The 24,792-nt window shown below is 46.6% G+C and overlaps 1 protein-coding gene across 5 annotated transcripts in view; it reads right to left on the minus strand.

Annotated features, from left to right (window-relative positions):
- Positions 1-23,153, minus strand: part of CTCF (CCCTC-binding factor) — a 30,150-nt gene extending 6,997 nt beyond the window's left edge. Inside the window, exons 1-6 of one of the 5 annotated variants that reach the window (XM_031615199.2) lie at positions 23,060-23,153; positions 5,331-6,120; positions 4,511-4,681; positions 3,574-3,707; positions 2,313-2,433; positions 1,361-1,510 (exon numbers count right to left, since the gene is read on the minus strand). In XM_031615199.2, the coding sequence (XP_031471059.1) occupies positions 1,361-1,510; positions 2,313-2,433; positions 3,574-3,707; positions 4,511-4,681; positions 5,331-6,111 (1,357 nt within the window). In that variant the 5' untranslated portion in view covers positions 6,112-6,120; positions 23,060-23,153. Of the gene's footprint in view, positions 1-1,360; positions 1,511-2,312; positions 2,434-3,573; positions 3,708-4,510; positions 4,682-5,330; positions 6,124-12,456; positions 12,526-18,504; positions 18,620-23,059 lie in introns of those variants that run through there. The other 4 variants (XM_031615200.2, XM_090149782.1, XM_031615198.2 and 1 more) reach the window with 4 other exon arrangements.
- Between the last annotated feature and the right edge of the window lie 1,639 nt (positions 23,154-24,792).

A 24,792-nucleotide genomic window follows, 5' to 3' on the forward strand; every position in this document is an offset into this window, starting at 1 on the left:
TTTGCCACAAGATCCTAGATTTAGTAGTTGGTAGCAATCTGTTGGCACAGTGCATTTCCAAGGGATAAAGGGTTTGATGTTACGCTACATAATTTAAGTTAACAAATTGCAAAAAAGCAGCACTGTAAATGGATTTTTCAAACAATGTACGTTAGCCTCAAAACAGGGCAGACAACAGGGACACCAGGTCTGCTTCTGTCACCATACATCCACAAGGACTCTCTTGGAGGACAGCACAACGTGATTTTTTTGCCAGCAATGCTTATGCAACACACAAAGATTACAGAAGTAAAACAGTTCACAAGCCACTTAAGACTACTCTGCTGTGAATTGCCTGAATTCAGTCAGAAGCCAGGTAATAACATTCAGAAACAGGATTTTCTGCAGGATTAGAAGTCAGAGTGACAGGGCTAGAAGGCAATAGGGATACCAGCAGATAATCCCCAACAGAGGTTTTAGTCATTTCTTCAAAACACTCCAACTGAGAGCATACCACAGCTGCACAAAGCAGCCTGTTGTAGACTGAAGCTCTATTAGAAGAAAAATTCTTCACCGCTAACATCAGGTTTTTTTTCCTCTGTTGTTAATCAGTTCCGATTGCTCTGGTGGACACCTGACATCAGTTGGCTGCCACCCCTCATTGTAGCACTCCTCATTCGTTTTAATTGGAAGGCAGCCTGCCTTTCCATTACGTGGTTGGTATTTTGCTTACAGACTGAAAGTTCTGCCAAATGGTGGCTTCTTCCTTCTCAGCTGCTCTGGGCTGACATTATTTTTCACCTTCTTGTACATCAGAGAGCTTGCCTGCTGGAATCACTGGGTACTGCTCACTAGATAACACTCTCTACTGCAAGGACTCAGGGCTTTTGTGGCAATTCTGTCTCTCCTATTCTGTCTGTAGCACACAGCTCCACTTCCTGGAAAACGAAAGTATTTGTTCACATTCAAGCCCATTAGCTGGGTGAAGATGCATGTGGATAAATGTAACGGCCTCCAATATGCAGGAGGTCAAGTCAATTGACCTTTGGTTTCTCAGACCTAATCCACATGCTAGTCTGAATAAATGCCTCATGTCTAAGAGGCGTTTTCAGTCCCCACCTATGGACCTGAAAATAACTTGCCTTGTATGCTTGGAATGCATCCTACACTTTCAAATAGTTAAAAGAAACAGAAAAATCTCAGTCTGCAGCAATTATGGGAAGCTAAGCATGTATTACAAGCCCCACGTCTAAATCATTTAGTAGAGTTACCAGAACTGTTAGGTTAAAAAGTAGACAGCAGTTGGGTCAAATGAACTTTAATTCAGGGAAAAGGCTTCAGCAGCACTTCCAACAGATGAGCACATTTCTGAGGTACGTACCCAAGTCACTCTTTCTCGCTATAACTGTATCACAGTGAGGACAGTGAAATTTGGCCACGTTCTCCGTGTGCTTCTGCAGAATGTGCATCTTCATGGTACCACTTTGAGTGAAGCGAGCATGGCAGATGTAACATTCATATGGCTTCTCTCCTACAGTAGCAGAAGGAAAAGAAATAGCACAAGTGCTTTTACTGAAATAAAATCTAACCAAGCAGCCCCAAGCTCTCAGAAACTTGCAACAGACAGAAGGTAGAAATAGTAACTCAGTGTCTTTCTCTAGAACGTTTTGTTCTTGTATGCATCTTTCTGCAAAGAAACTCAAGTCTACTCTTTAAGCACAGCAGTTAAATTAATATCCTTACTTGGAGGAAGTGCAGGGAGGACCTACCTGCAGGCTGCCAGAAAACAGCAAGCAGAAGCAGATTTTCTGAGGGGTAGAGCTTCTGAAAACTCAAAATAAAGTGCAGTTCTCCCCCCTGCTTCAATTTTAGCCATATAATCAACCTGGCATTCCAGCCAACACTCTGTGCTAAACACAATTGCTATTTCCATCCAAGAAAAAATTGAGGATCTTTATGCCCTACACGCATGAGATGCTTTTGCAAACGTGCTGAGCACGGAACTGAAAATGGCTCATCTTCAACTGGAGCACTAATAAGGGAAGAAATTTCTTCTCTGCTTACTACAAGTGGCTGTATTTTATTTCCTCACAATGAAATTGGAATTCTTCAAGCTCACTTCTTAGGATAGTAATTCCTGTTGGCTTATGTATTTACTGGTGCTTATAAATTACAGTGTATATTTTCCAGCTACAAACCATGATAAAGATTTTACATGAAATAAAATAAGTGTTTACTTTGCCAATTAAGAGTGTCAGCATACATTACACAGTTTCAGCACTCTGACACCAAAACACAGAAGCCACCAAAATTAAAAAACGTGTCAACAATACCAGAGTGGGTCCTCATGTGCCTCTTCAGTTTGTAAGTATCCCTGCTGGCATAGCTGCACAAGCTGCACTGGAACGGACGCTCTCCAGTGTGAGAACGAATGTGGCGTTTCAATTTGCTAACCTGAAAGAACAACAGGCAGATGAGCAGGTCTGATCCCTGAAAGCACACAAGTCAGTTGAGAATTTAAGGTGACTGAGTTTTGTTTTATCTTGCCAATAAAGCAAATACAAGCAAGCACTATCCAATTCTATTCTCATGCTGCACATAACCTCCCCCTCCCACTGTACTTCCCAACGATGCTCCTAGCCTTGCTTGATGCTGGTTCCCACATTCAATGCAGACTCATATACAGCCTCATTCTCACCTCACTGATATGAATTTGAGATGCTAAAATATGAAGTTACCTTGGAGAGACACAAGAAAGTGTTCTGGGAAAGCAAGCACCTAAGGAATTTTGGAGGTGGGGACAGTAGGTAGTGTAGTGTCCTCCACACCATTTATTTCTCCCCAGAGGCTGCTTTGTCCTAAGTTAGTTTGAGATGATCAACTTGGTAAAAACAATTCTAGATCTACAATCAACAAGGTGGAAATTTCTCTCTCTCCTGCTTTTATCTAGAAGACATGAGCCAAGTCATTTTCTCCTCAAGTCTGAGCATGCTGCATAAATCGAGAACTGCTGCCTGCACAACGGAGCACAAGCTCACATTAAAACAAATTTGGTCTTAATTCATACCATGAATATCACTGCAAGTTTGACATTCAAACCACAGCACTGAAGTCACAGCACAGAGATAAAGCCTGACCTCCCTCCTCAACATTACCTACTGACCTTCCATTGCACATATTGCATTTTTTAAATCACATCTCTCACCTAGCTCAGATTTCTTTTCCCTACCATGGTCTGTAATTTCTGTTCCAATATAAAGGCTGTCCTGAAGCACAAGTAACAGTCTTGCACAGGATAGAGCATACAAGCAAAACTGCATGTTCTGGAACAAATTAGACAATCATCTGATATAAGCAAAACTGCTTTTTGCTTCAGGACTGAAGCAATTTTGGCTTCAGTATTAATTTTGGCTGCAGACACTCCAACATGTCAAATGCACAGCCCTAGAACTGCAGGGCACCTGTGGTCTAAATGCATGGCCTACGTAGGAGAGGGCTGCCTCCTTCAACACACAGCATGCTACAATTCCTTTCATCTTCTTAAGGCCGATTTATTTAGTGAAACACCACCTGAGCACCAGTTAGCTGACATACCTCCACACTGGCATAGTCACACATGGAGCACTTGAAGGGCTTCTCGTGGGTGTGTTTGTAACGGCGGTGCCGAACCAACTCCCCGCTGGTCACAAAGGCCATGTCACAGTCTGGGCACTTGTGAGGGCGAGTACCTGAGCATAGGCAGCAAAAAAGGAAGGAGGCAGTCAGGTGGAGTAACAGAAGAAAATACGGCACCATCTTTTGCATGGTATGAAAGATTAGAGAGCTGAATGGAACATAAATATGACCTCTGTATAAATACTGAACTGAAGATCTTAGGGACTGGACATCCCTTCTACAAGGAAGCAAACTCCCTTATTCTCACATCACTCAGGAACTCACAAACCTCAGACTGCTCAGCTAGACATGATGTGGGCACAGGCAGGCAGAGCGAACGAGGGGTATGAACTATTGCTTTTCTAATCTCCTGCAGAAGTGTCACAAGAGGATTATTCAAGTTTCATCACTGTTTAATTACCTTTGTACACTAGAATTTAAGTAAGAGCAGAGTACAGATCCTACCTGTAAGTTACACTGATGTAGTTTATAACCTTCCCCCCCTTTCCCTCCCTTCTGCTTTCAATTCTCTCATTCTTAGATCCAGCTTCTTTCTTCATCTTACTTTTCTGCAAGAAGCAATGGCCACACAATGCTTAGGATACAACTACCAACATCCTACACAACTGCATTATTATTATTTGTTCTAAGTTTAATTGCAGGGCCCAGGGCTGGCTGTTTTAAAATCTATGTATAGAATGGTTGAGGTTTGCACCTGGCCAGGCAGAGAACACCTGCTTTCATGAGAAAGGGACAGCAGCACTGCACAGATTCTTCTTTAGCTTGTTTTTATAACTGGAATCAGAAAGATCACCTTGTTTTTGTTCTAAAGGCAGAGCAAATCCCACACAAACAAAGCAGGCAAAAGCAGGAGTACCTGTGTGAGTGTTGAGGTGGTTCCTCAGTAATGTGACTGTCCGAAATGCCCTGCCACAGAGATGGCACTTGTGTGGTCTTTCATCAGTGTGGCTTTTCATGTGGCGGTCCAAGTTGGAACGGCGTGGGCAAGTGTAACTGCACAGTTCACACTGGAATGTCTTCTTTACACCTAGCCATGAAGGAAATCATCTTTACTTAAAAGTACTGTGGTCTACTGCATAACATAATAATAGGTCAGTAGGGAAAAGGAAACACTGTGGAGGTTGAGCTAATGGGAGGAACAATCTTGTACCATTACACCCAATTGTACATCCTTAGGAACACAGGCAGTGACTAGTTTGGCTTGAATTTTCCATTCGTATGCCAGCACTCAATGTTCCTGCTCCACGCTGAAAAGGGTTCCTTAATTTACAGGTTTAAATTTCCCAAAAGGAAAGTACATATTGCTGTATTTTACATCATTTACCCTATCCAGCACTTTGTTTAAAAAAAAAAAAATCACAAAGCTAATTGCACTGTTGGTTCCTAATGTAAAACACGTACGCAAAGTCTTAAATATGTATTAGAGCAGAAAACAGAATCTTTTCAACTGTAGTTATAAGGGAATACTAATAGCACAGCATCACACTGAAGCAAATGAACTCCTTTACAGCCTATGTGCCCGAGAAACAGCAGAACTGAATGCTATTAAATGAGGCAGCAAGGGACACTGGCACATCTGCTTTATTCCTGCTTGCATCTACTGAGTCACTGCAACCATACTGCAAGGTTTCCCCCCCCCCCAACAAATCAATTTTCAAAGTGCACTCACAGCTTACCTTTCTTCTTAATTTTTGTTGGTTTAGGTGGCTTCATGTTGCCCACCACCTTTTCTGCATTGACCTCAGACAATAAACCCTCCTGCTGCTCCTCCTCGAAGTCATACACAGAGACATCCACATCCTTGCCCTCCTCGGTGTAGCGAAGTTTACTCTTTTTGTTTTTCTTTGTTTTTTTGGCTGGTGGCTGATAGTCTGGATCTTTTTGCCAATTGGGATCTTCTTGTGGCTGAAGTTCCCCTTGTTCCAGTGTCTCCACCTCACCATTAGCACCCACCTTCACGACCTGGAAGCCTTCTGGTAAAGGCAGGGTGTGACAGATCATGGGCTCTCCCTCCTGCAGGCCTCCTTTGGAAACCTCATTTTCATAAGCTCCCTGAAGTTCTTCCACAGATGTGGTGGCAACGGGTACAGTCACTGGAACGGGTACTTGGACCAGCTGAAGCTCACCAAGGTTTATAGGCTGCTCTTCCATATTAACAACCTGAAGCGTTATGATCTGCGTGTCATCCACCGTAGCCTCCGTTTCCTGAGGCACGGCACCTTCCATTACTTCAGTCTTCATTTGAAGAAGAGTTGGATCCAGCTGCTCCATCATCACCATCTGCACACCGCTGTTGACATCCTGCACCACCTCCCCTCCGTCTGCCTGGTTGGGTGCTATATGGCAAGCCTCGTCCTCCTGCCCTCCCTCGCGGCGCCTCTGGTAGGTTTTTCGCTCCTTCCCCTTAATAAAAGTTTCAGATTCCTCCACAATGGCTTCGACTGCTTCACCTTCCATTTCACCTTCCTGCTGGAAAAAACAGAAGAATGAGCATTGGGAATCATCTGGTGTCTTTTAACAGCTGCATAAACGGCCTAACCGAGGCACTGCAATGCTCTCGAGGCACTGCAATGCTCTTATATCCAGCAGACCAACTGAGAACTGAAAGGATTTCTCCTTACCAGCCTCTTGCCACCATAAACCAAGGCAAGCACAGGAAGCTGTCCGCAGTGAGACACCCCCACCAGTTATTTGGAGAGCAAGGAGAAGTATTAAGTGAAATGCACAGTCTCAATTCCTAAGAACTGCAAATCCCACAGGCAAGATCTACTGTAATTTCACTCTCTACTGAGCTTCTTTAGGATTTCACTTCATTTAGATTAGCAGTATCAGAGTCTTCTTTGGCTATACATGTTAAAGACACAAAAGTAACATACTGTCACAGGCAAAGAGCTGACATGAAGCATTAAGCTTGAGAACTGCAAAGCTTTTTCAGGAGGAAAAAGGACTAAGAATGAAGTCTTCAGTTCTTAGGTTTAGAAATTTCTGCAATTATATTCTTACTTGTTTTCTATATGCTTAAGTTTCTCCTACCACGCCTGTTAAATGAAGTAAAAAGGATCCAGGCAGTGAGGCCTGCTTCCTGTGAGCAATGCAGGGCTCCCATCCTTGGCTGAGAGCACAGTGCCCTCCTCGGGCAGGATGAGCACAGCATGCCCAGCTCTAACTTCACTTCGGTATGAGGGATGGTGGTTTGGAGCAGAGGTGCCAGAACAATGCTGTTCCCACTGGGGACGCCCACATCCTCATGGTCTCACTATTTATATTGCTTCCCAGGGGCAGCAGTGGTCTCTAGGGGGCATCAGCCACCCACAGATGCTGCCATATGGCCCCAATGTGCCTCCGTATAGGGATGTTGCCCTCTTCTTTCACCACTCATCAGCATTCAGCCCATCCAGACACGTGGCTGAAGCACACAAGAGATGTGAGTGTTGAATGCTAGGCTACAGCCACAGGAACAGAGCTTTGCTCCCTGCCCTCTGGTAAGGGTGAAACCATGAGAGCAAATGGCCTTTCAGTGATCTCAAGTGTGAGGAGAAACCCTTTCAGGTTTCACCTTTTCCACCCTCCCAAAGGAAGGGAGGACAGAGCTAAAGAAAAGAACGTGATAAATTGGGTGGGAGGTAACAAGACTGCAGATGAGGGGAAAATGGCACAAGCTCATCTGCAGAACTAGCAGTTCCACTTGATGGAACAAAGCAGAGGTCAGCAGCTCTGACACCAGCACAGCCAGTTCCCAGCAGTCCAGGTGGGGCTCTCCTAAGGCTCTCTTTAATAACTGCATCATTCAAGTCGGAAATAAACCTGTAAAGGCACCTAGGAGTGAGCTCCCAGATGCTGCACAGCAGGAGCTCCATGGACGGGAGGGAGCAGCACCCCTTGGTCACACACCAGGATGTCCCTGTGTCCCCAAGAAGCAGGTTACCACCATTCAAAGATTCCAGCATGCTCCTTATGGTGTCAGGAAGGTTTACCAGCTTAGGAAGGCAGGCTGCTGCTAGGACCAGGTGAGCGAGACTTCTGCTATTGTGTGTGTCCTTTGGCTGGAGTGTGCTGTCATTCACCTGAATCCCAGCTCTGTCTCCCACCCTACAGATGGGCACCGCTCAGCATCTCTCACCACAGAGCTCTTGACACACATGCCCTCAGCAGACCCTAAATGAGACACAGCACCACAAACCTGTGAGCTGTGCTGCCATAACCCAACTCACTGCATGAAAGACTGGGATGCCCAAAGAACAGACCCTGTTTTAGTAATTCCATGAGTTGTCTACCTAAAAAATTGAAACAAGCAGAAATAAGTCAGGGTGTGCATCTGATAAAAGTTGGCAGCTTATTCCAAAGAAAGAAATCAAAAGGTTGCTTGAGAGAAATGTAATCCCAGCCAGCCCAAGTGCATTAAGCACAGGCTATCCTAACACTGCTTCTATTAAGATGCTACAGCTGGCCAACATTTACTGCTTCTTCACTACTGCCCATCTTCAGTTTGCACAGTGGTGCCATAATCACTAAGAATTCTAGGTTTATCAACAGAAAGACACAGGCAGCAAATCCAGAATACGAACTGGGTGCAGGTGCTACCTCCTCCCAAAGCCCCACACTCTCAATTTCTGTCTATGCCAATTCCTGTTCTCCACAGTGTGGCACTAGAACCCAAGAAATCCTCACACAAGGAAAGCGGTACAAAGAGCTGAGAGTTCAACCAGAGCTCACATTATATACACAAAGACTGAAATCTCATAGGAGACTCTCATCCATTTGTTGCTAATTGTTCAGAGAAATATAAAAGATGAATAGGGGCAGATTTGCTTAAGCATTCAGTCATAAATAAAACACATTTGAAGACTTAAAGCTGTGTTGAATTAAGAACAGGTGAAAGAGGGAACCAACTTTTTCTCCTACTGAAGATAAACCTATCAAACATCATGCTACTTGATGACAACAGTTCGAGGCAGGCTGTTTTCACAGTGCTGTCACACCCGCTGAAGGTAGGAAATATGACATGCCTGAGAAATTGGGAATTTTGGTTTATCAAGGAATTTTCTCATGCTGGAAACAGAGATTTTGTTTGCCTGCTGCATTAAATCCCGTATTCACTGGTTATGAGTGCTACAACCATTTCCAGCTGCTCTCATTTCCTTCTTGTCATTCAGAACACAAGCACTGAAAACATTAAAAGAAAATAAAATCAAACCTACTTCTTGATAAACATCTATTACAGCTTTAATTATCCTTTTCAAAGATCACCTATTACAGCTTTAATTATCTTTTTCAACTCCCATTGATTCACTATTAAGCAACTACTTTGAGAAATGTTTTTACCATTTCATAGAGAATAAGCAAAAAGAAAAAAACCAACTTCATAGAATCATAGAATGGTTTGGGTTGGAAGGGACTTCAAGGATCATGAAGCTCCAACCCCCCTGCCCCAGGCAGGGCCACCAACCTCCACATTTAATACTAGACCAGGCTGCCCGGGGCCCCATCCAACCTGGCCAACCAATGCTTATGGCTTTTCTGTGTATAAAAAGCAGCCTTTCAACACGAGAAAGCCATGAAATGCACAAAGAGCCACAGCTGAAGTAAAGGGCTATCAGCACAAAGCTATGGAAGGATGGTTTCCCTAAGTACTGGCCCACAAAGGGACAGGGTGTGGGCAGACAGCTCTGATGGTGCCTGCAGTCCTATGGGCTGCTACCCAACCAAGCTGTCTGTGCTGAAGGCAGGCCTCCCTAACAGGGCAGGGAGAAGAGCACATCCTTCCAGGGAACAACTCAAAGCATATAAGTGGATGCCTACACCAAATTACCATCTAGAGGAAACCAACCTTACTGCCATTAACCAGACAGGAGACAAGATTCTAAACTTGCACAATTGTTTCACAATCACTTCAAGAAGGAAAACACCATACTGCTGCTGAATAAGCTACTCTCATATCTTCCTTTTCCATTCCCTTCCTTTGCATTGACAGAATAATTCACCCACCTGCATAATGAACATGATCAATAACTCACTCCAGCTGAAAACTAACAGAGGAAGAAATGGTTAATTACAATAGAACACACAATTTCTGATGTGATCCCCTACACGAATGCTTGGACAAACACAGAGGTAGGTTAACAGTGCCAGCACCATTTCAAGCATCAGGAGCTTCGTGTCCCTGAAGCCAGGTGGCTGCACTGAGCTGTGGCCCTCCACTCTGTGCCATTCTGCCATCCACTGAGCGAGCCTAAGAGTGAAACTGCTTCCTCTCCATCATCATGCAATCCCTCAGGTCGCAGCCAGTTTGTGGGCACCTTTCTCTTTGAGATCAATAGCATCCAGCTGTGATCAAAACCACACACTACTTCATACAGCTAGTTACCAACTGTGAACCAAAGTTACCTATCACTCCTGCTTATGGGAAGGCAGCATGTTTTCATCCAGATGTTATCCAGATTTTTACCTTTTTGCCCTATTAAATCCCCCATAGCAAAGTCAGCCCATCTCCCTGGATGCAGGGTGTTCAGCAGCACTGTGGGCCATGAATTAGGCTTACAGTGCATTCCAAGCACCATCCTACAGCTAACTAAAGCCTTCTACAGACAACATCTCCAAACGTCCTGAACACATGAAAGCATTCAGGGATTTTACCAGAGCTCTTCTGAACACTCACTGTGCCCCAGGAGATGATGATGCAAAACGAGGAGAACTTCTGGCCACCACCACTTGTTGAGTAGCACACACCACTGATTCACAGACCTTCCAGAACCCACACTGACGACTGTGCCTTAATAAGACATGGCCTAACACAGAGAGGAAAGTGTAAGAGAATGAAGTGAATTGTTGAAGTCATGGAAACTGCTGAAGTTACTACAATAACTCCCACACGTATTCAAGTCTCTTGGGCTCCAGCTAACTTCCTTCAGCTTCACATGGTGAGCCTTCATGAAGAAAGTAGGCTGCATCGAGAAGAAGGTAGCTGGGACAACTTCATTACATCTTCTTGTTCTTAATCAAGCCTTGTTCCATTCATCCTCCATTTCTCCTTCCATTGTTAGCTAACAACTGGTTTCATTTTTTCTTATTTCTTCCAATAACTGCTGCTATAGCCTCGCTAGTTGACATCAGTTCTTCAGTCATACAGACAACTCTAGTGAAAGAAACATGATTTTTTCTTTTTTGAGATGTATGTTTTCCTTTTTGATACATTAAGAAAGGTATTCTGTTCTACTAATCTGACAATTCAAGTCATAAAGACAAACATGCAATTTTATCCAATGTAAAATATGGAAAGAGTTGCAATTTAAAAGTAACAGCCACAGAAGAACTCATTGTTTGGCCGATTTACAGTTCTTCATAGGGTAAAAGCAATGAAGGGGCTCACAAAAAGATCACTGGGACAACTAAAATACTTTGCCATTGCTCTCAACGTATTATTGCCTTCAAATCCAAACAGCCTGTGGAGTCCAGTGCCACAAAAGGGAAAGCCTAACTCTGCAGGCACATTTTGAAAGAGGTTAATGGTTTTAATCAACAAGCACTTGTGGTCATTTTGCCCTTCACACATTGACTGAGGCTTTCATTCAGGATACTAACAAACTGCAAAAAGCAAATAAAGGTGTTTCTTTAAAAACCAATGACCAGAACAGTGTGCTTCGGCCACGTGATGCTGTGTTGCATGACATCAGAACAGCAACTCCAGGTACTGCTACACCAGGAAGAGACCAGTGCAACAAGTTTCACGGCAGTCTGGAGCCTTCATAACCAGGTACAAGTGTTTGGATTTTGTTTTCCTCCAGGGCTTTATCTAGATGAAGTACCACCCATGAACAAGTTTTTGGGCACCAGCTCTTGCTTGCTTTCATCTCTGCACAAACACTAAGTAGTGATGCCCTGCCCAATTTGGGTTTCAAATCACAGCAGGCAGTGCTCATCCCTGGGATGGTACCATGCTTCCTGTCCCATGAGCAGCTCTGCATGCTGTAACTGTTAATCACCTCACAAATTACACTCTGTTGCATTAAGGATAACCAAGGTCAGTGCCAGCTGGTTTAATGGTAGGCTGTCAGCTGGAAAGGTGTAGTTTACCATCCTTCCAGCAGAGACAGGAAATTCCAGGAGTTCTGGGAACACCTATGGCATGAGGGCGGCGGACAAGACAAATGCCTGTAGCCTAAATTAAGTCATCCTCACTCTTGAATCGCAGATCTAAGGAAAGTTACTCTGCATTAGTAAGTGTTGGAACAGACACAAACAGAACCAAACCCACATTAACCCTAGGCAATGGCCCTCATGATGGAGTTTTAAGCTGTTTAATCCATCTGGACTCAAGCTCAAAACATTCTGAAAGACCAAGCCCTAGGAATGTCATTACAATCGGATTTCGAAGCAGACGAAAATTCCATAAAGGCACTCAACTTTGGAAGGGAAAATAAAAACAAAACACCAACAAACTTTTTCATCAAGACTAAAGCCTCATTTTCCAAGCACTTGGGCTAATGCTGCCAAAGCCATCTCTGCCTTTAACTGCCCACTCATTCCCACCCACATCACCTCAACTACTCCTTGTGCCAGCACAAGGATTTCCAAGACTGCAGCTTGGTCAGGAAATGAGGCCAGAGCTCAAGTAGCCAAAAAAAAAAAAAAGCCAAACAAAAAACTTATTTCCATGCAGACCAGGTCTCTGGTGTGACCAAAACTGGCAAACCAAAAGAGAAGCCCAGCTAGAGGGATTCTTCCTAACAGTGCTACCTTGGAGTGCTCAGGAAGCCAGTGCCTCAGCATGGAATGCAGAGCACACACTGAAACCCTCTAATTCACATTTATGTTCTTGATGCTTCTGCACTTCTGCCTGGGCTGATTTGTTCTCTTCATGCTGGCTATCCTTCATGCAGCTTGATGTCAGAATGCTCTCTGGAACAGAATAAATGAATACAGTACAACTACACAGAAGGGGGGGGGGGAAAGCATTATTTGAATGTTTAATGCTTTTTAAATGGGAAACATGTAGTTCCCTACCATTAAGAACAGCATTGTAACTGCTTGAGGACTCTCACTTTCTCAACAAGCCTTAAACAAAACCCACAGAGTACTTCCATCAGCTTTCGTGTTCTTACCATGAAGAATGACCTTCTTTTACACACTCCTCTCCCTACCTCTTCTCAAACTCTTCAACATTAAGTCCTTACAACCAAAAACTGTGTAGATCTAGCATCAAGCTAAGAGTGCTATGTGACATTTTGGAGCTGGTCACGTCTACTTCAGACGTCCGTGTCATCCTGTGCTGTGCAATACCAAATCACACCACAAAAATAATTGTTATTGTCACTGGGGTGTAAATGACACCAAGTATAACCCGTTACACAGTCAATGTAGCAAGTAACACTATTAATAAAGCAACAGAGCCAGCTTTAACACACGTCTAACCTCACTACTCTGCAGAAGAACAGTCTCAGCCAGTTGGAGAGCTGTGAGGCTCCAGTGCCCTCATCAATTAAGAGCTTAAAATACTCACTTTTGCAGAACTGAAATGTCTACAGCCAGCACATCACTCTTTATCAGTAATCCTGTTCAGTCCCTGGTGTGCATACATGCTAACATCCCTGGAAACAGTAAGCAACCCCCAGAAAGCATTCTAAAACCAGGCATGTGCTATTAGCCTTGTGCCAAGCAGTGTTAAGTTTCATAGTGGTTCTATGCCTTTCCAATTTCAGTATTTTTTCTTCCCCTGGCTCTCCTGTTTATTATTTAGTACAAAGCTCTGGCTTCTGGCTGCAGTTTTTCCTTGACAAGTCTATTTTTAATTATCAGTTTCAAAGACCACTGCTGATAAAGCTTGGGAGAGCTGTGAATGCTTGGTGACAGTGAGCTTCTAAAGTATTCAAAATTGATCTCCCTTTAGTCAACACTCAATAAAAATCTCTTAAGCTGGAGATATTGACCAGAAAAGGGGATGCTCGGAGGGGCCACGGGAAAAAGATGGATATCTCCTGAAGTTTAACTTGTAAGTTAACACAAAATAAACTGAAGAGTGAAGCAATGGAAGACAGGTGGTACACAGCAACCATCTCCTGCACGGAACTGCATCACCTTACCCACCCTGGGGCTGGGCACAACACAGTGGGCAGCACAGCTCACTGAACTGAACAGAAGCATCTCTTTTATTTACCTCTAACCTTTTATTTCAGCTTTGCTTTCTGTGAGATTTGAATTGTGAAATAATAATGGTTGGTAAACGAAAGGACAATCACTGCCCTTCTCCTTCCAAAAGGCACAGACTCTTCTTAAGGAAAGAGGCTACAGGAGTTTTCAAAGAGGTTTTATGACAGGCAGCTCAGACACCACTCAAGAAACACCACCTCACTAACACACAGGTGCACACGTTATAAAAAGGAAGGCATACTTGTTCAGATCCACTCCATGGTGATGTCAGAGGGCAGAAAAGCCACTCCTGTACTTGTTTACTGGAAAAGAAACCAGCATGTTTTCTGGCATAAAACACCCTGCATGGATTTACCTTCCAATCAGATCTCTGGCATGTAGGTAAGGCACGATAAGCTTGAAGGAAAACAGGATAAGCTGGAAACGCTGCTGCTCCACAGCCCATTTTTGAGCTCCCTTAGCCCTGCAGAGGAGCACTGGGACAGTCTGGGGGCAGGACACTGCATGCAAGCCAATGCAGCTGTGGGAAGGCAAAGGAGAGGTTGTCCTGCTGCCTTAACAGAGGGCAGGGAGACAAAACCACACGCTTGGAGGCCAAACACTGGAACAGGCTGCTCAGAGATACAGAAGACTTATCTTCCGGATACTGAAAATATTTGCTAGATACAACCTTAAACATCCTCATTTAATTTGATAGTTAGCCCTGTTTTGAGCCAGGGGTTGTACCTCAAGAGATCCCTTCCAACATAAACTGTTTTGTCATTTTCCAGCACGAGAATATGTAAGATTAAGGATGAACAAACTTCAAATCTAATGAGTTCCTTTTCACGTATGCAGTTACAGCTGTGCTGCTCTGAGGACAGATTTGTTGGTCTCAGCACTGTTTTCCACGCACGTTCTAGGGGACCAGGAATACGTGTGCAAGACCTCAAACATCAAGCAGTTTTTAGTGTACTTTTAACACGGAGAAGCACTGCCACTCTGAGCAATTTGCTAGCGACCTGAACTTTCTGAGGGATGAATACGTGAAACCTCCCACTTTTAATTTAAGAAAACAGCACTGCAAGAGCACAGATTCACTGTATCAACACTTAGGAGATAAAAAGAACCATGTGTGATACCAAGTCAAAGAAGGGCTGCACAAACACCAACATCAGAGAAAAGCTCAGATGGAAAAGGTGAAAACAGCACTGCCAATTTGCCAGAGAAAACCCAAGGCTGTGATGAGTAAATCCAAACTAATAAAGAAAAAAGAAGAAACTTGGAAGAAATGAGAGCTACCACTGCACTCCTCTGCAGAACCATAATAAGAGTTTCTGTCTCCAGTGGTGGGGGAAGCCACGAGAGCCCATCTGAAGAGGCAGCTCTGGGACACCAACCATTAATGGACACCACCACACCATGCTGACCAACTGGGACAGATTAACATGTGGGAGCTGGACTGTGAACAGAGCAGGACAAACACCCAGTGCCACCTCCTTGCTTAGAGCTGCTTCAGGAGGACAAAACTATTTCCATACACGCAACAGGAACCAAGTATCAACCTCTGTGGGCTCACATAGCACTCCAGCAGCCACAAGGGCTAGCAGAGCAGGTAGGAGTCAACAACAGCCACCCTTGAGCAGGAAAGGGTGGAAGCCAGGCAAGGATCAAGTGACCAGTGTGTACCTTTTGTGCATTCAACATAAGCACAAGAATCAATAAATCTCTCCTTAAAGATGAGAAATTGCACTAAGTTACATCCCAATGCAAACAGCCTAGCACATAAAAGAAAGCCACCATTTTAAAATACATCATTTCTAAGTAGGCACAACCCAATTTAGGGGCAACTTTAATTCAGTACCATTTCCTTTTTTCTTTTCCATTTTAAATCCCTGATTGGAATTGGTTAGAAGGCGACAGCCTTGCAAACCAAACATAACTAGATGGAAAAGCTGTACAGAAGATGAAGAAGCTTGCCAAAAATTGCTGTTGGTTCCATGGCAGTGGAAAGCTCCCCTAGGAGCCAGTCCAGAGCAGTGATGTTTATTTCTTTATAAACAACAGGAGAATTTGATTCCTTTCACAGCGATATTAAACATACAGTAACATTTACTGCTCTATTTCAGCAGAGTAAAAAATGCTTACCAATATCCAAATGCTCTGATCAGTACTTGTCATCTAAACGACCTTTTCAGAAAGCCTTTGGTTTTTTTCCCCAGGATTTATTGAGGCACTTCAGTTCCACAGAAGCTGTTCCACTTCCACCTAGATGCTCCCCACCTGTTTTTGGGATGCATGCAAGTAGCTGCAAAGCCCAACTGATTGCCTGGCATTGCACACAAGCAGAAGGTCCTGGTGGAAAAGAATTTGCCAGGAAAACCAGTGTTCCTACTTCCCCAAATTCTTTGGTGTTATTCCCAACACAGCAAGAGCTGTAAGCTCGCTTGCGTGGAATTTTTCAACCTGCTGATGAAAGCTTTCTCCAACAGGAGCAATGCTCTATAGAGTAGGATCAATACCATCTAGTCCACTAGTCTGTTCTCCCAAAGCTCAAGCAGGAAACAGCACACAGGGAGAGCAATGAGAGCTAGTGCTGCCTGCAGCTGTACCCTCAGCCCTGTCATGGGATCAGGGATCTCAGCCTCTGGACCTGCAGATGCCTTTCAGACCCACTTTCTCCACAGCATCCTGCAAAATCTCCATCAACTGGGGTGTATTTTCTCTGTTTCTTTCTCCTACCAACTGCAGGCTCACCACAGAACTCACTGTGTCCACCTAAAAAGCTGGCCAGGAGCTAGAAGCCACACTGCAGAACAGCTATCACTGCACACAGACTGGATCCTGAAAAAAAAAAAAAGAAAAAAAAACACCAACAAACCACAAAACTGAAAACCACTTCTTTTCTTGAATTACTCTACTTGGCCTCCTACAAAGGCCAGGAGAAACTTGAACTGCCAAACTCAAGCTTCAGAAGCCCTGGAACTACCAGCTGGAAGACCACATGGGTTATTTTCAAGTTTGCTCTGCAGCTGAGATGATTCAAGCTAACTTTTGCCCATTCCCATCTTAATATAAGACAGGGAAAGCACTTTGAGGTGACAGCCATCTCCACATGGAGATGCTTAGCCTGCTGTCATGTGCTAACCATAAACAGGAGAGCTCAGAAAGTCAAATACTAAAGCCTCTAGACGTCACCCATCATCATAACATGAAATTATTACCTGTTGTTTACTCTTCCTTTCTGTACTAAAATAATTTCCAGTATTTTTTTCCCCACGATCCTGATGCAAAGACATTAAGAAATAGAGAAATGCACCACTGTTCTTCCTATCACGTGACCCAAAGGTTCATCACCTCTGTAAAAACAACTTACATCTTGTGCACTGAATTTATCTGCCTACAAATTCTTGTCGTGTGTGTCAGCAAGATTAAAGCAGCTCGCTGATCTCCCTGGCAAGACAACAGCAGGGATATCAGAGGACTGATCAAGTCACCTCTGGGTTTTGCTCAGAAGCAGCACAGTGAAGCACCATTTCACTGCACAGCACTATTTCCTAGCTCCCTGGGAGTTTATTTCCCCTTGCAGTTCAGTACTTTTTTCCTTATTTTTGCTTTAAGTGCTGACAGCAGAGCTATACTCTGTGTCTTGGGAATGACTTCACCTCACAGGTAAGAATGCTAGCTCTGCTCACTCCATTAATGACAACTCCATTAGCTTCTCCGCCACAGCATCACCTTGGAAATTCACATTTAAGTTGTTTATCCACTGAACTCCCAAAACACAGCCCCGCCACTGTGTTCCACGATACCATTTGTCTCCAAACTCACCACACTGCTGTGCTCCCAGGCGTGCACTTTTACACGCTGCAGCCTTGATACACACTTGGAATGTTTCTGCTCTGCCTCACAGCCACGACCGCCGCCTTATCGCTCTCTGCCACGCCATCAATCACCATTTTATCACACAAGTTTCAAACTGGACATTTTGTACTAAGAAGAATCAGTAATGGAAAACTGTGACAAGGATCAGCTTTTGCTGAACCTCCTTGGAAACTCTTCTGTCCCACCAAGCCCTGGATTATTCCTCAACTATCCCAAATTGGACAGATTTTTTTTTCTGCTGATTTTGTGCACCAGTTTTCATTTTGTAAGGTTCTCAAGATATGTTTACTAAAGTCAAACAGTAAACCAAGCTTTGGTTTCCTTGAAGCCTTATTTAGAGGGATGGATTGCATGTTTCTCTCATTAACAAAAGGGAGAGCTGGCATTCATCTGAACTATTACATACACATAATCACCAAGCAAAGCTGGTCAAAAAGGAAGGTGGCTCCTGTGCCTCCACTCTGCACTACACCACTGGGTACCACACTCACCCACTCCACCTCCTTTCATACCAACACATCAGCATTTCTCCAATTTCCTGCAATTCCTCTGCTATTCCAAAGTGCTTCACCTATCCAGTACTCCTTCCATGCCTACAGCCAGGGATGCTGCAGTGATCCAAGCTGGAAGAAACGTGCCGGCCAAGACAAGCACTTCTTCCCCACCCCAACATACTTCTGAAATCCCTCTGCTTTTTAAAATAGAAGCTTTCAAAACAGCAACCTATTTCTAAATACCTCTAGAGGGAATAAGCATAGCTATGACTTCCCAATTAAGGTAAAGTAACTTGGTTCAATTACATAACAGATGTTATTTCTCCTCTAGCTCAGAGAGCTGCTTTACCTGCTGATGTTTCAGAGACATACAAGCTTCTAATCTTCATGCATATTAATACAGACAAAGGTATATTTCATGCTGTGCTTTGGCTTCCATTTTGTTAGAATTTGACGCATTCAACGAAGTCAACAAAAATTTTTAAGATTCTGGGAAGAAAAGAAGAGAGGTAAAATAAGACTTTAAGTATTAACTGAACTCGGTTCACAGCCTCTTTATGCAGCCTCTACACTTGAGTGGCTTTAGAAACTTCAGGGATTTGTTTATGCAGCAGGGAATGAAGGGGATGAGGACAACTCAGTGACAAAACAGCATGTGTGGGCAGCCCAGCAGGGTGCAAGGACAGCACCCAGCAGCACAGCAGACCCTGCCTGCACTCCCAAGGCAGCAGATATACCCTAAAGGAGTAAAACCTGGGAGGGGCCATCAAATCAGACCTGTATGTAAAGAGTGCAGCTAAACATAGCCAAGATGCAGCATTATCTGCACACTCGTCTGTAGGGACAGCTGAATAACAGATCTTCAAGATCCTATTCTATCACAGGTCTCCTGAGTGATGCATGTTAATGGCACACTTCTTGAGAACAGCCTCTGTGCTATTTCTGTATTTTCACCCGTTAGCAACCATATTGGAAAGACAAAGATTTGATCTCTCCCAAGTTTTTACAGTAGAGAAAGACTTCTGTTTGTATTAGACATCAAGACTGGATTGTTCAGTGCACCTGAACATTAACACGAGCTGAAAAATACAACTCCCCACCCACCTTGTGTGTATTCTACTCTCCTTTTCAAGGTTATTTTTGTTAACCAAAAAAATACTGAGATCACTGAGCCCAGCAGCTATTTGGTTTACTTATTAAGCATGCCTAGAATAAGCACACGCCATACAATTGCTGAAGAGTGACAGATTATTGGAGAGGAGTGGGAGGAGCAGCAGAACAGTGCTTTACCTGAAACCAAAGCATCCTTCAGTACAAAAAGAAAGCAACATCTTGAGTTACAGTCCACACAGGAAGGGTTCTAAGTTTCAGCAAAAAACAAAAACCCAAAAGAACAGTGTTCTGAACCATTTATATTGAGCAATAAAAAAGGAAAATTCACAAATCTATGTTTAGCGGTCACGCAGCACTGCAGAGCAGTGGAGGTGGAAGCTGTACTGAAATGCCAAGGGTTGGTCCAACAGGCTGTGCAAGGCATCCAAACCTGCCAAAGCAACTGACAGGGCTTGCAGCTGAGCAGAGGTCAGTACATTAACACAACTACAACAGGCACCAAGCCCAAGCTGTGCTTTCTTCCAGCTCCACAGCAGAAGCCCAGCAGCTGAGACACCATGTGCACAAGTAGCAGTCGTGGCTACTCCTCACGGTTAAGGATTTATGGAGCACACAGTGATCCCAATGCTCTGCTGCTCTCCCAAGCATTCAATCTCTGCTAAAGACTGGATACGAGAAGCAAAAGTAGCCAGAAGGTAGAATCAGTTACTGTGCAAAGCTTTTAGGAATATAATTGAATGGCAGGAGAAAGCAGCCCTGAACCCCACTGCATGGCTTGCTGGTGGGCTCTTGGCTACACCACAGCCAGATCCAAGGCCAGGAAACAGCTCCCCTTGCAGTCACATAGAGGAGAAAACGACAGCATGGAAGGAATTTGCTATTTGCTTTTCCTTCCTCTGTACAATGGGACAGGGCTGACATCTCCAGTATTTGTGAAGCCCCATGTTCATTTGCACAGTAACAGTAACTTTGGCCTTGTCCTCTCCCTGCCTAAATTACAGGTTATGGCTTTGAGTGCTTTTGGCTTTTTTCCTCAGAAATAACCAACATACCAAAAACTGGCAGGATGGAGCAGGAAGAGCTGACCACAGCTCGATGCCATGAGCAGTGATGAATCTGCCCAGGTACAGAGCGTAGGGCAAGGAACATGCTGGCTCTTCTCAGAGAGCAATCAGCCCAGCAATGCTCCACACCTCCCTGCCAAAAACAGTAGAAAAGCAGGATATTAAGAATTTCTTCTCTTGCCCATAGTGCTTAAGTGAGTAATCATATACAAATTAATTAGATAAATATTAAATAAGCCCTAAAACAACACAGGTCAGCATCTGGCCTTTTCAGACAGAAGTATCAGGCAGCTACTGACCTGCAGCCACAAAGCCAGGTAGCAACACACACATCAGTTCACAGCCAAGACACAGCCTACCAGCACCAGGAGCAGTGCCTGGATTAGCTCTTTCCCTTGCTGACGGCGTGGGCAGGAGCTGCAGCAGGCTCAGCACTGTAGTGACAGCTCAGCAAACTCCCTGAGCTGTGTTAGTTCAGCTGCAGAGCCACTGGGGAGTACAGCAAGTGCAGTTCTGCACCTTTTAACTCTGACACTGTGCCTCAAAAATATCCTGCAAGGAGTTTCATGAGTGTTAGGGAAATCATTCTGGGCATCTTCCTTATAGATACAGAAGATACTAATATTGAATTAGAATCACAGTATCATTAAGGTTGGAAAAAACCTTTGAGATCACCACATCTAAACTCAATCCACCCACACTGACCACGTCACGTCCCTCGGTGCCACATCCCCATGGTTCTGGAACACCTTCAGGGTCAGGGACTCTCCCAGGGGAAATGGTTTTAAGTTGAGCAAGGGAAGATTTAGGTTGGGTGTCAGGGGGAAATTCTGTACTATGAGAGTGGTGAGGTGCTGGAACAGCTGCCCAGAGAGGCTGTGGATGCCCCGTCCATCCCTGGAGGTGTTCAAGGCCAGGTTGGATGGGGCCCTTGGCAGCCTGGGCTGCTGTGAAATGTGGAGGTTGGTGGCCCTGCATGTGGCAGGGGGTTGGAGCTTCGTGATCCTTGAGGTCCCTTCCAACCCAGGCCATTCTGTGATTCTGTGTGATTCTCTGGACAGCTGTGCCACTGCCTCACTGTTCTGAGAATAACTTTATCCAAATATCCAACCTGTGCTAATGCCACTGCACCTGCCTAGGACAGCAAGAGCACGTAGAGACTGCGTCCTCATTACAGTTTGGAGTTTGATGGTTTGAAGGTGTTACCATACTTGCCCCTGGGGTGACAGCCTCTGTCCAAAGCTACTTTTGGATGCAAAACAGGACTGCAGCCCTCAAAGAACTTGCAAAAGTCCTTTGTCGAAAAAGAAAAGCAAGATGGAAGTAACAAAATCAATCATCCAATGGAAAAAAAGAAAGCACTGCTTGGTTCGTATGCTCCAGACCTTCTTCAGTCTTCATGACTTCTGCACTAACACAGAATGTGAGATGGGGCTGAAGGAGGAACTGGAGCTCAGAGCCACTCCTTATGCCCAAAAGACAGCCACCAGCTCAACAGGCTCAACACGAGCAAACTGTGGGACCTGAGAAAACACTTACACACTTCCTGCACTGAAACAAATCTCAAAGCCGTACACACAGAGCAGCTCAACGACACCTCTGGGGTTCGTTACCAACTGGCAGCAGGCAGGGAGCTGGGTGGGGGGAAGCAAAAGACCGTGTAAAAAATAGGAAGTCAGCAACAGGAAAGCGGGTGTGCGCTCAGCAGCAGCGTTGAGCTGATGGGTATGGGTACAAGGAACAAAACGCTGCGTCGAAGCCGCCTGATAAAGGCAGAGCAGCGCGACTGACGGCACCGACAGCTCTGAGCATCTCAGGAAAACATCGAGTCGATGCAGGGCACAGAACCGTGTGCGATTAAAAGCAGCAATACCCACGGGAGGATGGTGTGTGTGGGGGGGGAGGTGGATCGCATTTTGCAGCGCGTTTTCTAGCTCGGAGCTGAGCCCAGCATGGAGGCCTGGGATTGAGGGGAAGGGAGGGAGGGGGGAGGGTGGGGGGGTGCGGGAGGGCAGCGCGGCGAGAGCGGGCGCCCCCCAGCCGTGCCAGGGCCGGCGCTGCATGGCGCTGCTCAGCCTGCCTTGCAGAGGGAGCTCGAGTCCCGCTCTGCGCCTCGCAGCGCCTCTCCCTCCGCAGCGCACACGGCGGCAGCGCAGCGAGGTGACGGCAAGGCAGGGCTGCGGGACGGAGCGGGCCGAGAAAAAAAAAAAAAAACACGCCGAACCGCTTCCGCCGAACTCCGAAAGCACCCCGAGGAGGGAGAACGGAGAGAGGCGAAAGGAGGTGGGAGACGATAAAGGGGGGGGGGAACGGAGAGCGGCCGAACGGGGGGGAGCGGGCCGGGCGCGGAGCGGCGGGGCGGGGAGGGAGGGGAGGAGGAAGGGAAAGGGAAGGAGAAAGGAGGGGGGGCGGGGGAGGGGGGGGGGAGGGCGGCGGTTCGCGTGGCGGGGAGGGGGCGGCAGCCGGGCCCCGGCGGGGCGGCGGGGAGACAAAGGGAGGAAAATGGAGGCGGCCGCGAGGGCCGGGCGGGCCGCGGCCCAGCGCCGCGCTGTGGGGAACGGCGGCGGTGGCAGCGGGCAGGCGCGGGCCGCGCTGGGGACGATAGAGGGAGACAAAGCCCCCTGCTTCCCCGGCGGCGGCCGCTGCGGGGCCCCAGCCGGCGCGGAGCCCCATCGTGACACCTAGAGGCCGGAGAAAGCGACTGCAAACCCCCCGCTCACCGCTTACCTGCGCCCGCGCCCCGCCGGCTTCGCTCCCGGCGCCGAGGCCCCGCCGCACGCCGCCCCGCAGCCGCCCCGGGCCCCGCGGAGCCGCCGCTCCCCTCGCGCCCCGCCGCGGCCGCCGCTAGCGCCCAGCACCAGCTCGCGGTTTAATCGCTCCACAGTCGCTTCGGACACAAAATGGCGGCGGGCGGGGCGGAGTGCGCCTGCGCGAGCGCGGCTGCCGCGGACCGCCGGCCGGAGCGGGGAGGGGAGGGGAAGGGGGGGGGGAGGGGACGGCGCGCGCGGGGAAGCGGCAGCGCGCGGGGCATGCTGGGAGGGCGGGGCGGGGCGGGTGAGAGAGGGGGGGGCGCGGGGCGCGCGCCAACTTCAAACGCCGGGCTGGGGCGGCGGCGTCACTTCGTGTGCGTGCGTGCGTCACGTGGTAGGGAGGGCGGGGCGGCGGCGCGCTGAGGAGAGGCTGTGCCACGCCCCGCCCCGCCCGGCCCTGAGGGGAGCGGGCCGTTCACCCAGCGCCCCGAGTTCTGTGTCCGTTCCGCATCCGCCTTGAGGCGGGAAGCCGCCTCAGCCGGAAGGCGAGGCGCGAGGCCGGGGTGGAGATAGTGCCGAGGAGGGGTTGGGAGGCTGAGGGATCGATGGGTGTTGTGAGGCGGGTTTGGAGCTGACAGGGCTGCCTTGAATTCGAGGGAAACCTCCGGGTGATTTTATAAATACCGACGAGTTGGCGCTTGAGTGGAACGTGAGATTTACCTCAGCGCCCAGATTTACCTCAGCGCCGGCAGAGGCGGGCTGAGGGCGCTTCCTCTGAGCTCGTGCTGCGTCCCGTTTTTACTTTCCTACCATTAAAGTGGAGCTGGGTTAAAATTCGAATGGTTTAAGGTGCGTTGGAAAGAAGTTATTTCTTCCTGCTTTGACACGCCCTGCAGACAGGGAGCTCAGAGAGAAGGCAAGGGGACCCAAACACCGCCAGGCTGGGCAGTGCTGGGGTTGCTGCAGTTGGGGCTGATAATAAATTCCTGCTCAGATTTTTCCCTTGTGAGGTGTCATAGAAGAGCAAAAGCTGTTTGGCAGCCCAGCCTTCACCCCAACCTGCTTGGCAAGTGACAAAACTACCAGACAGACACAGCATACATTAACGTGTGTAAATTGCGCCCTTAAATCCCAGCCTGAACATCACTCATGCTGTGGAGCTGTCATAGGGATGGGAAAAGTGTGCCAGGATGCTGTGGAGGAGGTGAGCACTGTGCCTCTGCTTTCAGGGCTTATGTCACCTTATGCCCTCCCAGCCCTTATATTGGTGGGAGGGCTGTGACCACCAGTGGCCCTTTTAGGGCTGTTGGTTCATTTTGGAGGGTGACGGCACCAGCCCGAGTCCATTACTTCGTTCCAGCAGGGGAAACATAGCATGGCAGGGAGCTGCAGAGGGTGTGCTGTGACTGGGATGTGGCTCTGATTCTTTAACCTCATCTGTAGGAGGAAAAAGCTAGTGACAAAGTGATGTCACAGATTGACAGTTACAGGAGGTGAGAGGGTGTAGCCCCCTGCCATAACATCCGGGGATCTTAATTGCTTCTGTGGTGTGAATTTGATTACAGTTGTTTTATTGTAAGCCATCAAACCGTCAGTTCTTACTTTGAGCAGAGTAACATACGTTGCAGGCATGGCCACAAACCCTGCTTTAAGCTCAAAAGCTTAGTTCAGCATTGCTTAACATGGTGAGGAACACTATCTGTGTGCAAG

Source organism: Phasianus colchicus, chromosome 13, assembly GCF_987193195.1.
Source record: "Phasianus colchicus chromosome 13, bPhaCol1.hap1.1, whole genome shotgun sequence".
Classification (NCBI taxonomy): Eukaryota; Metazoa; Chordata; class Aves; order Galliformes; family Phasianidae; genus Phasianus; species Phasianus colchicus.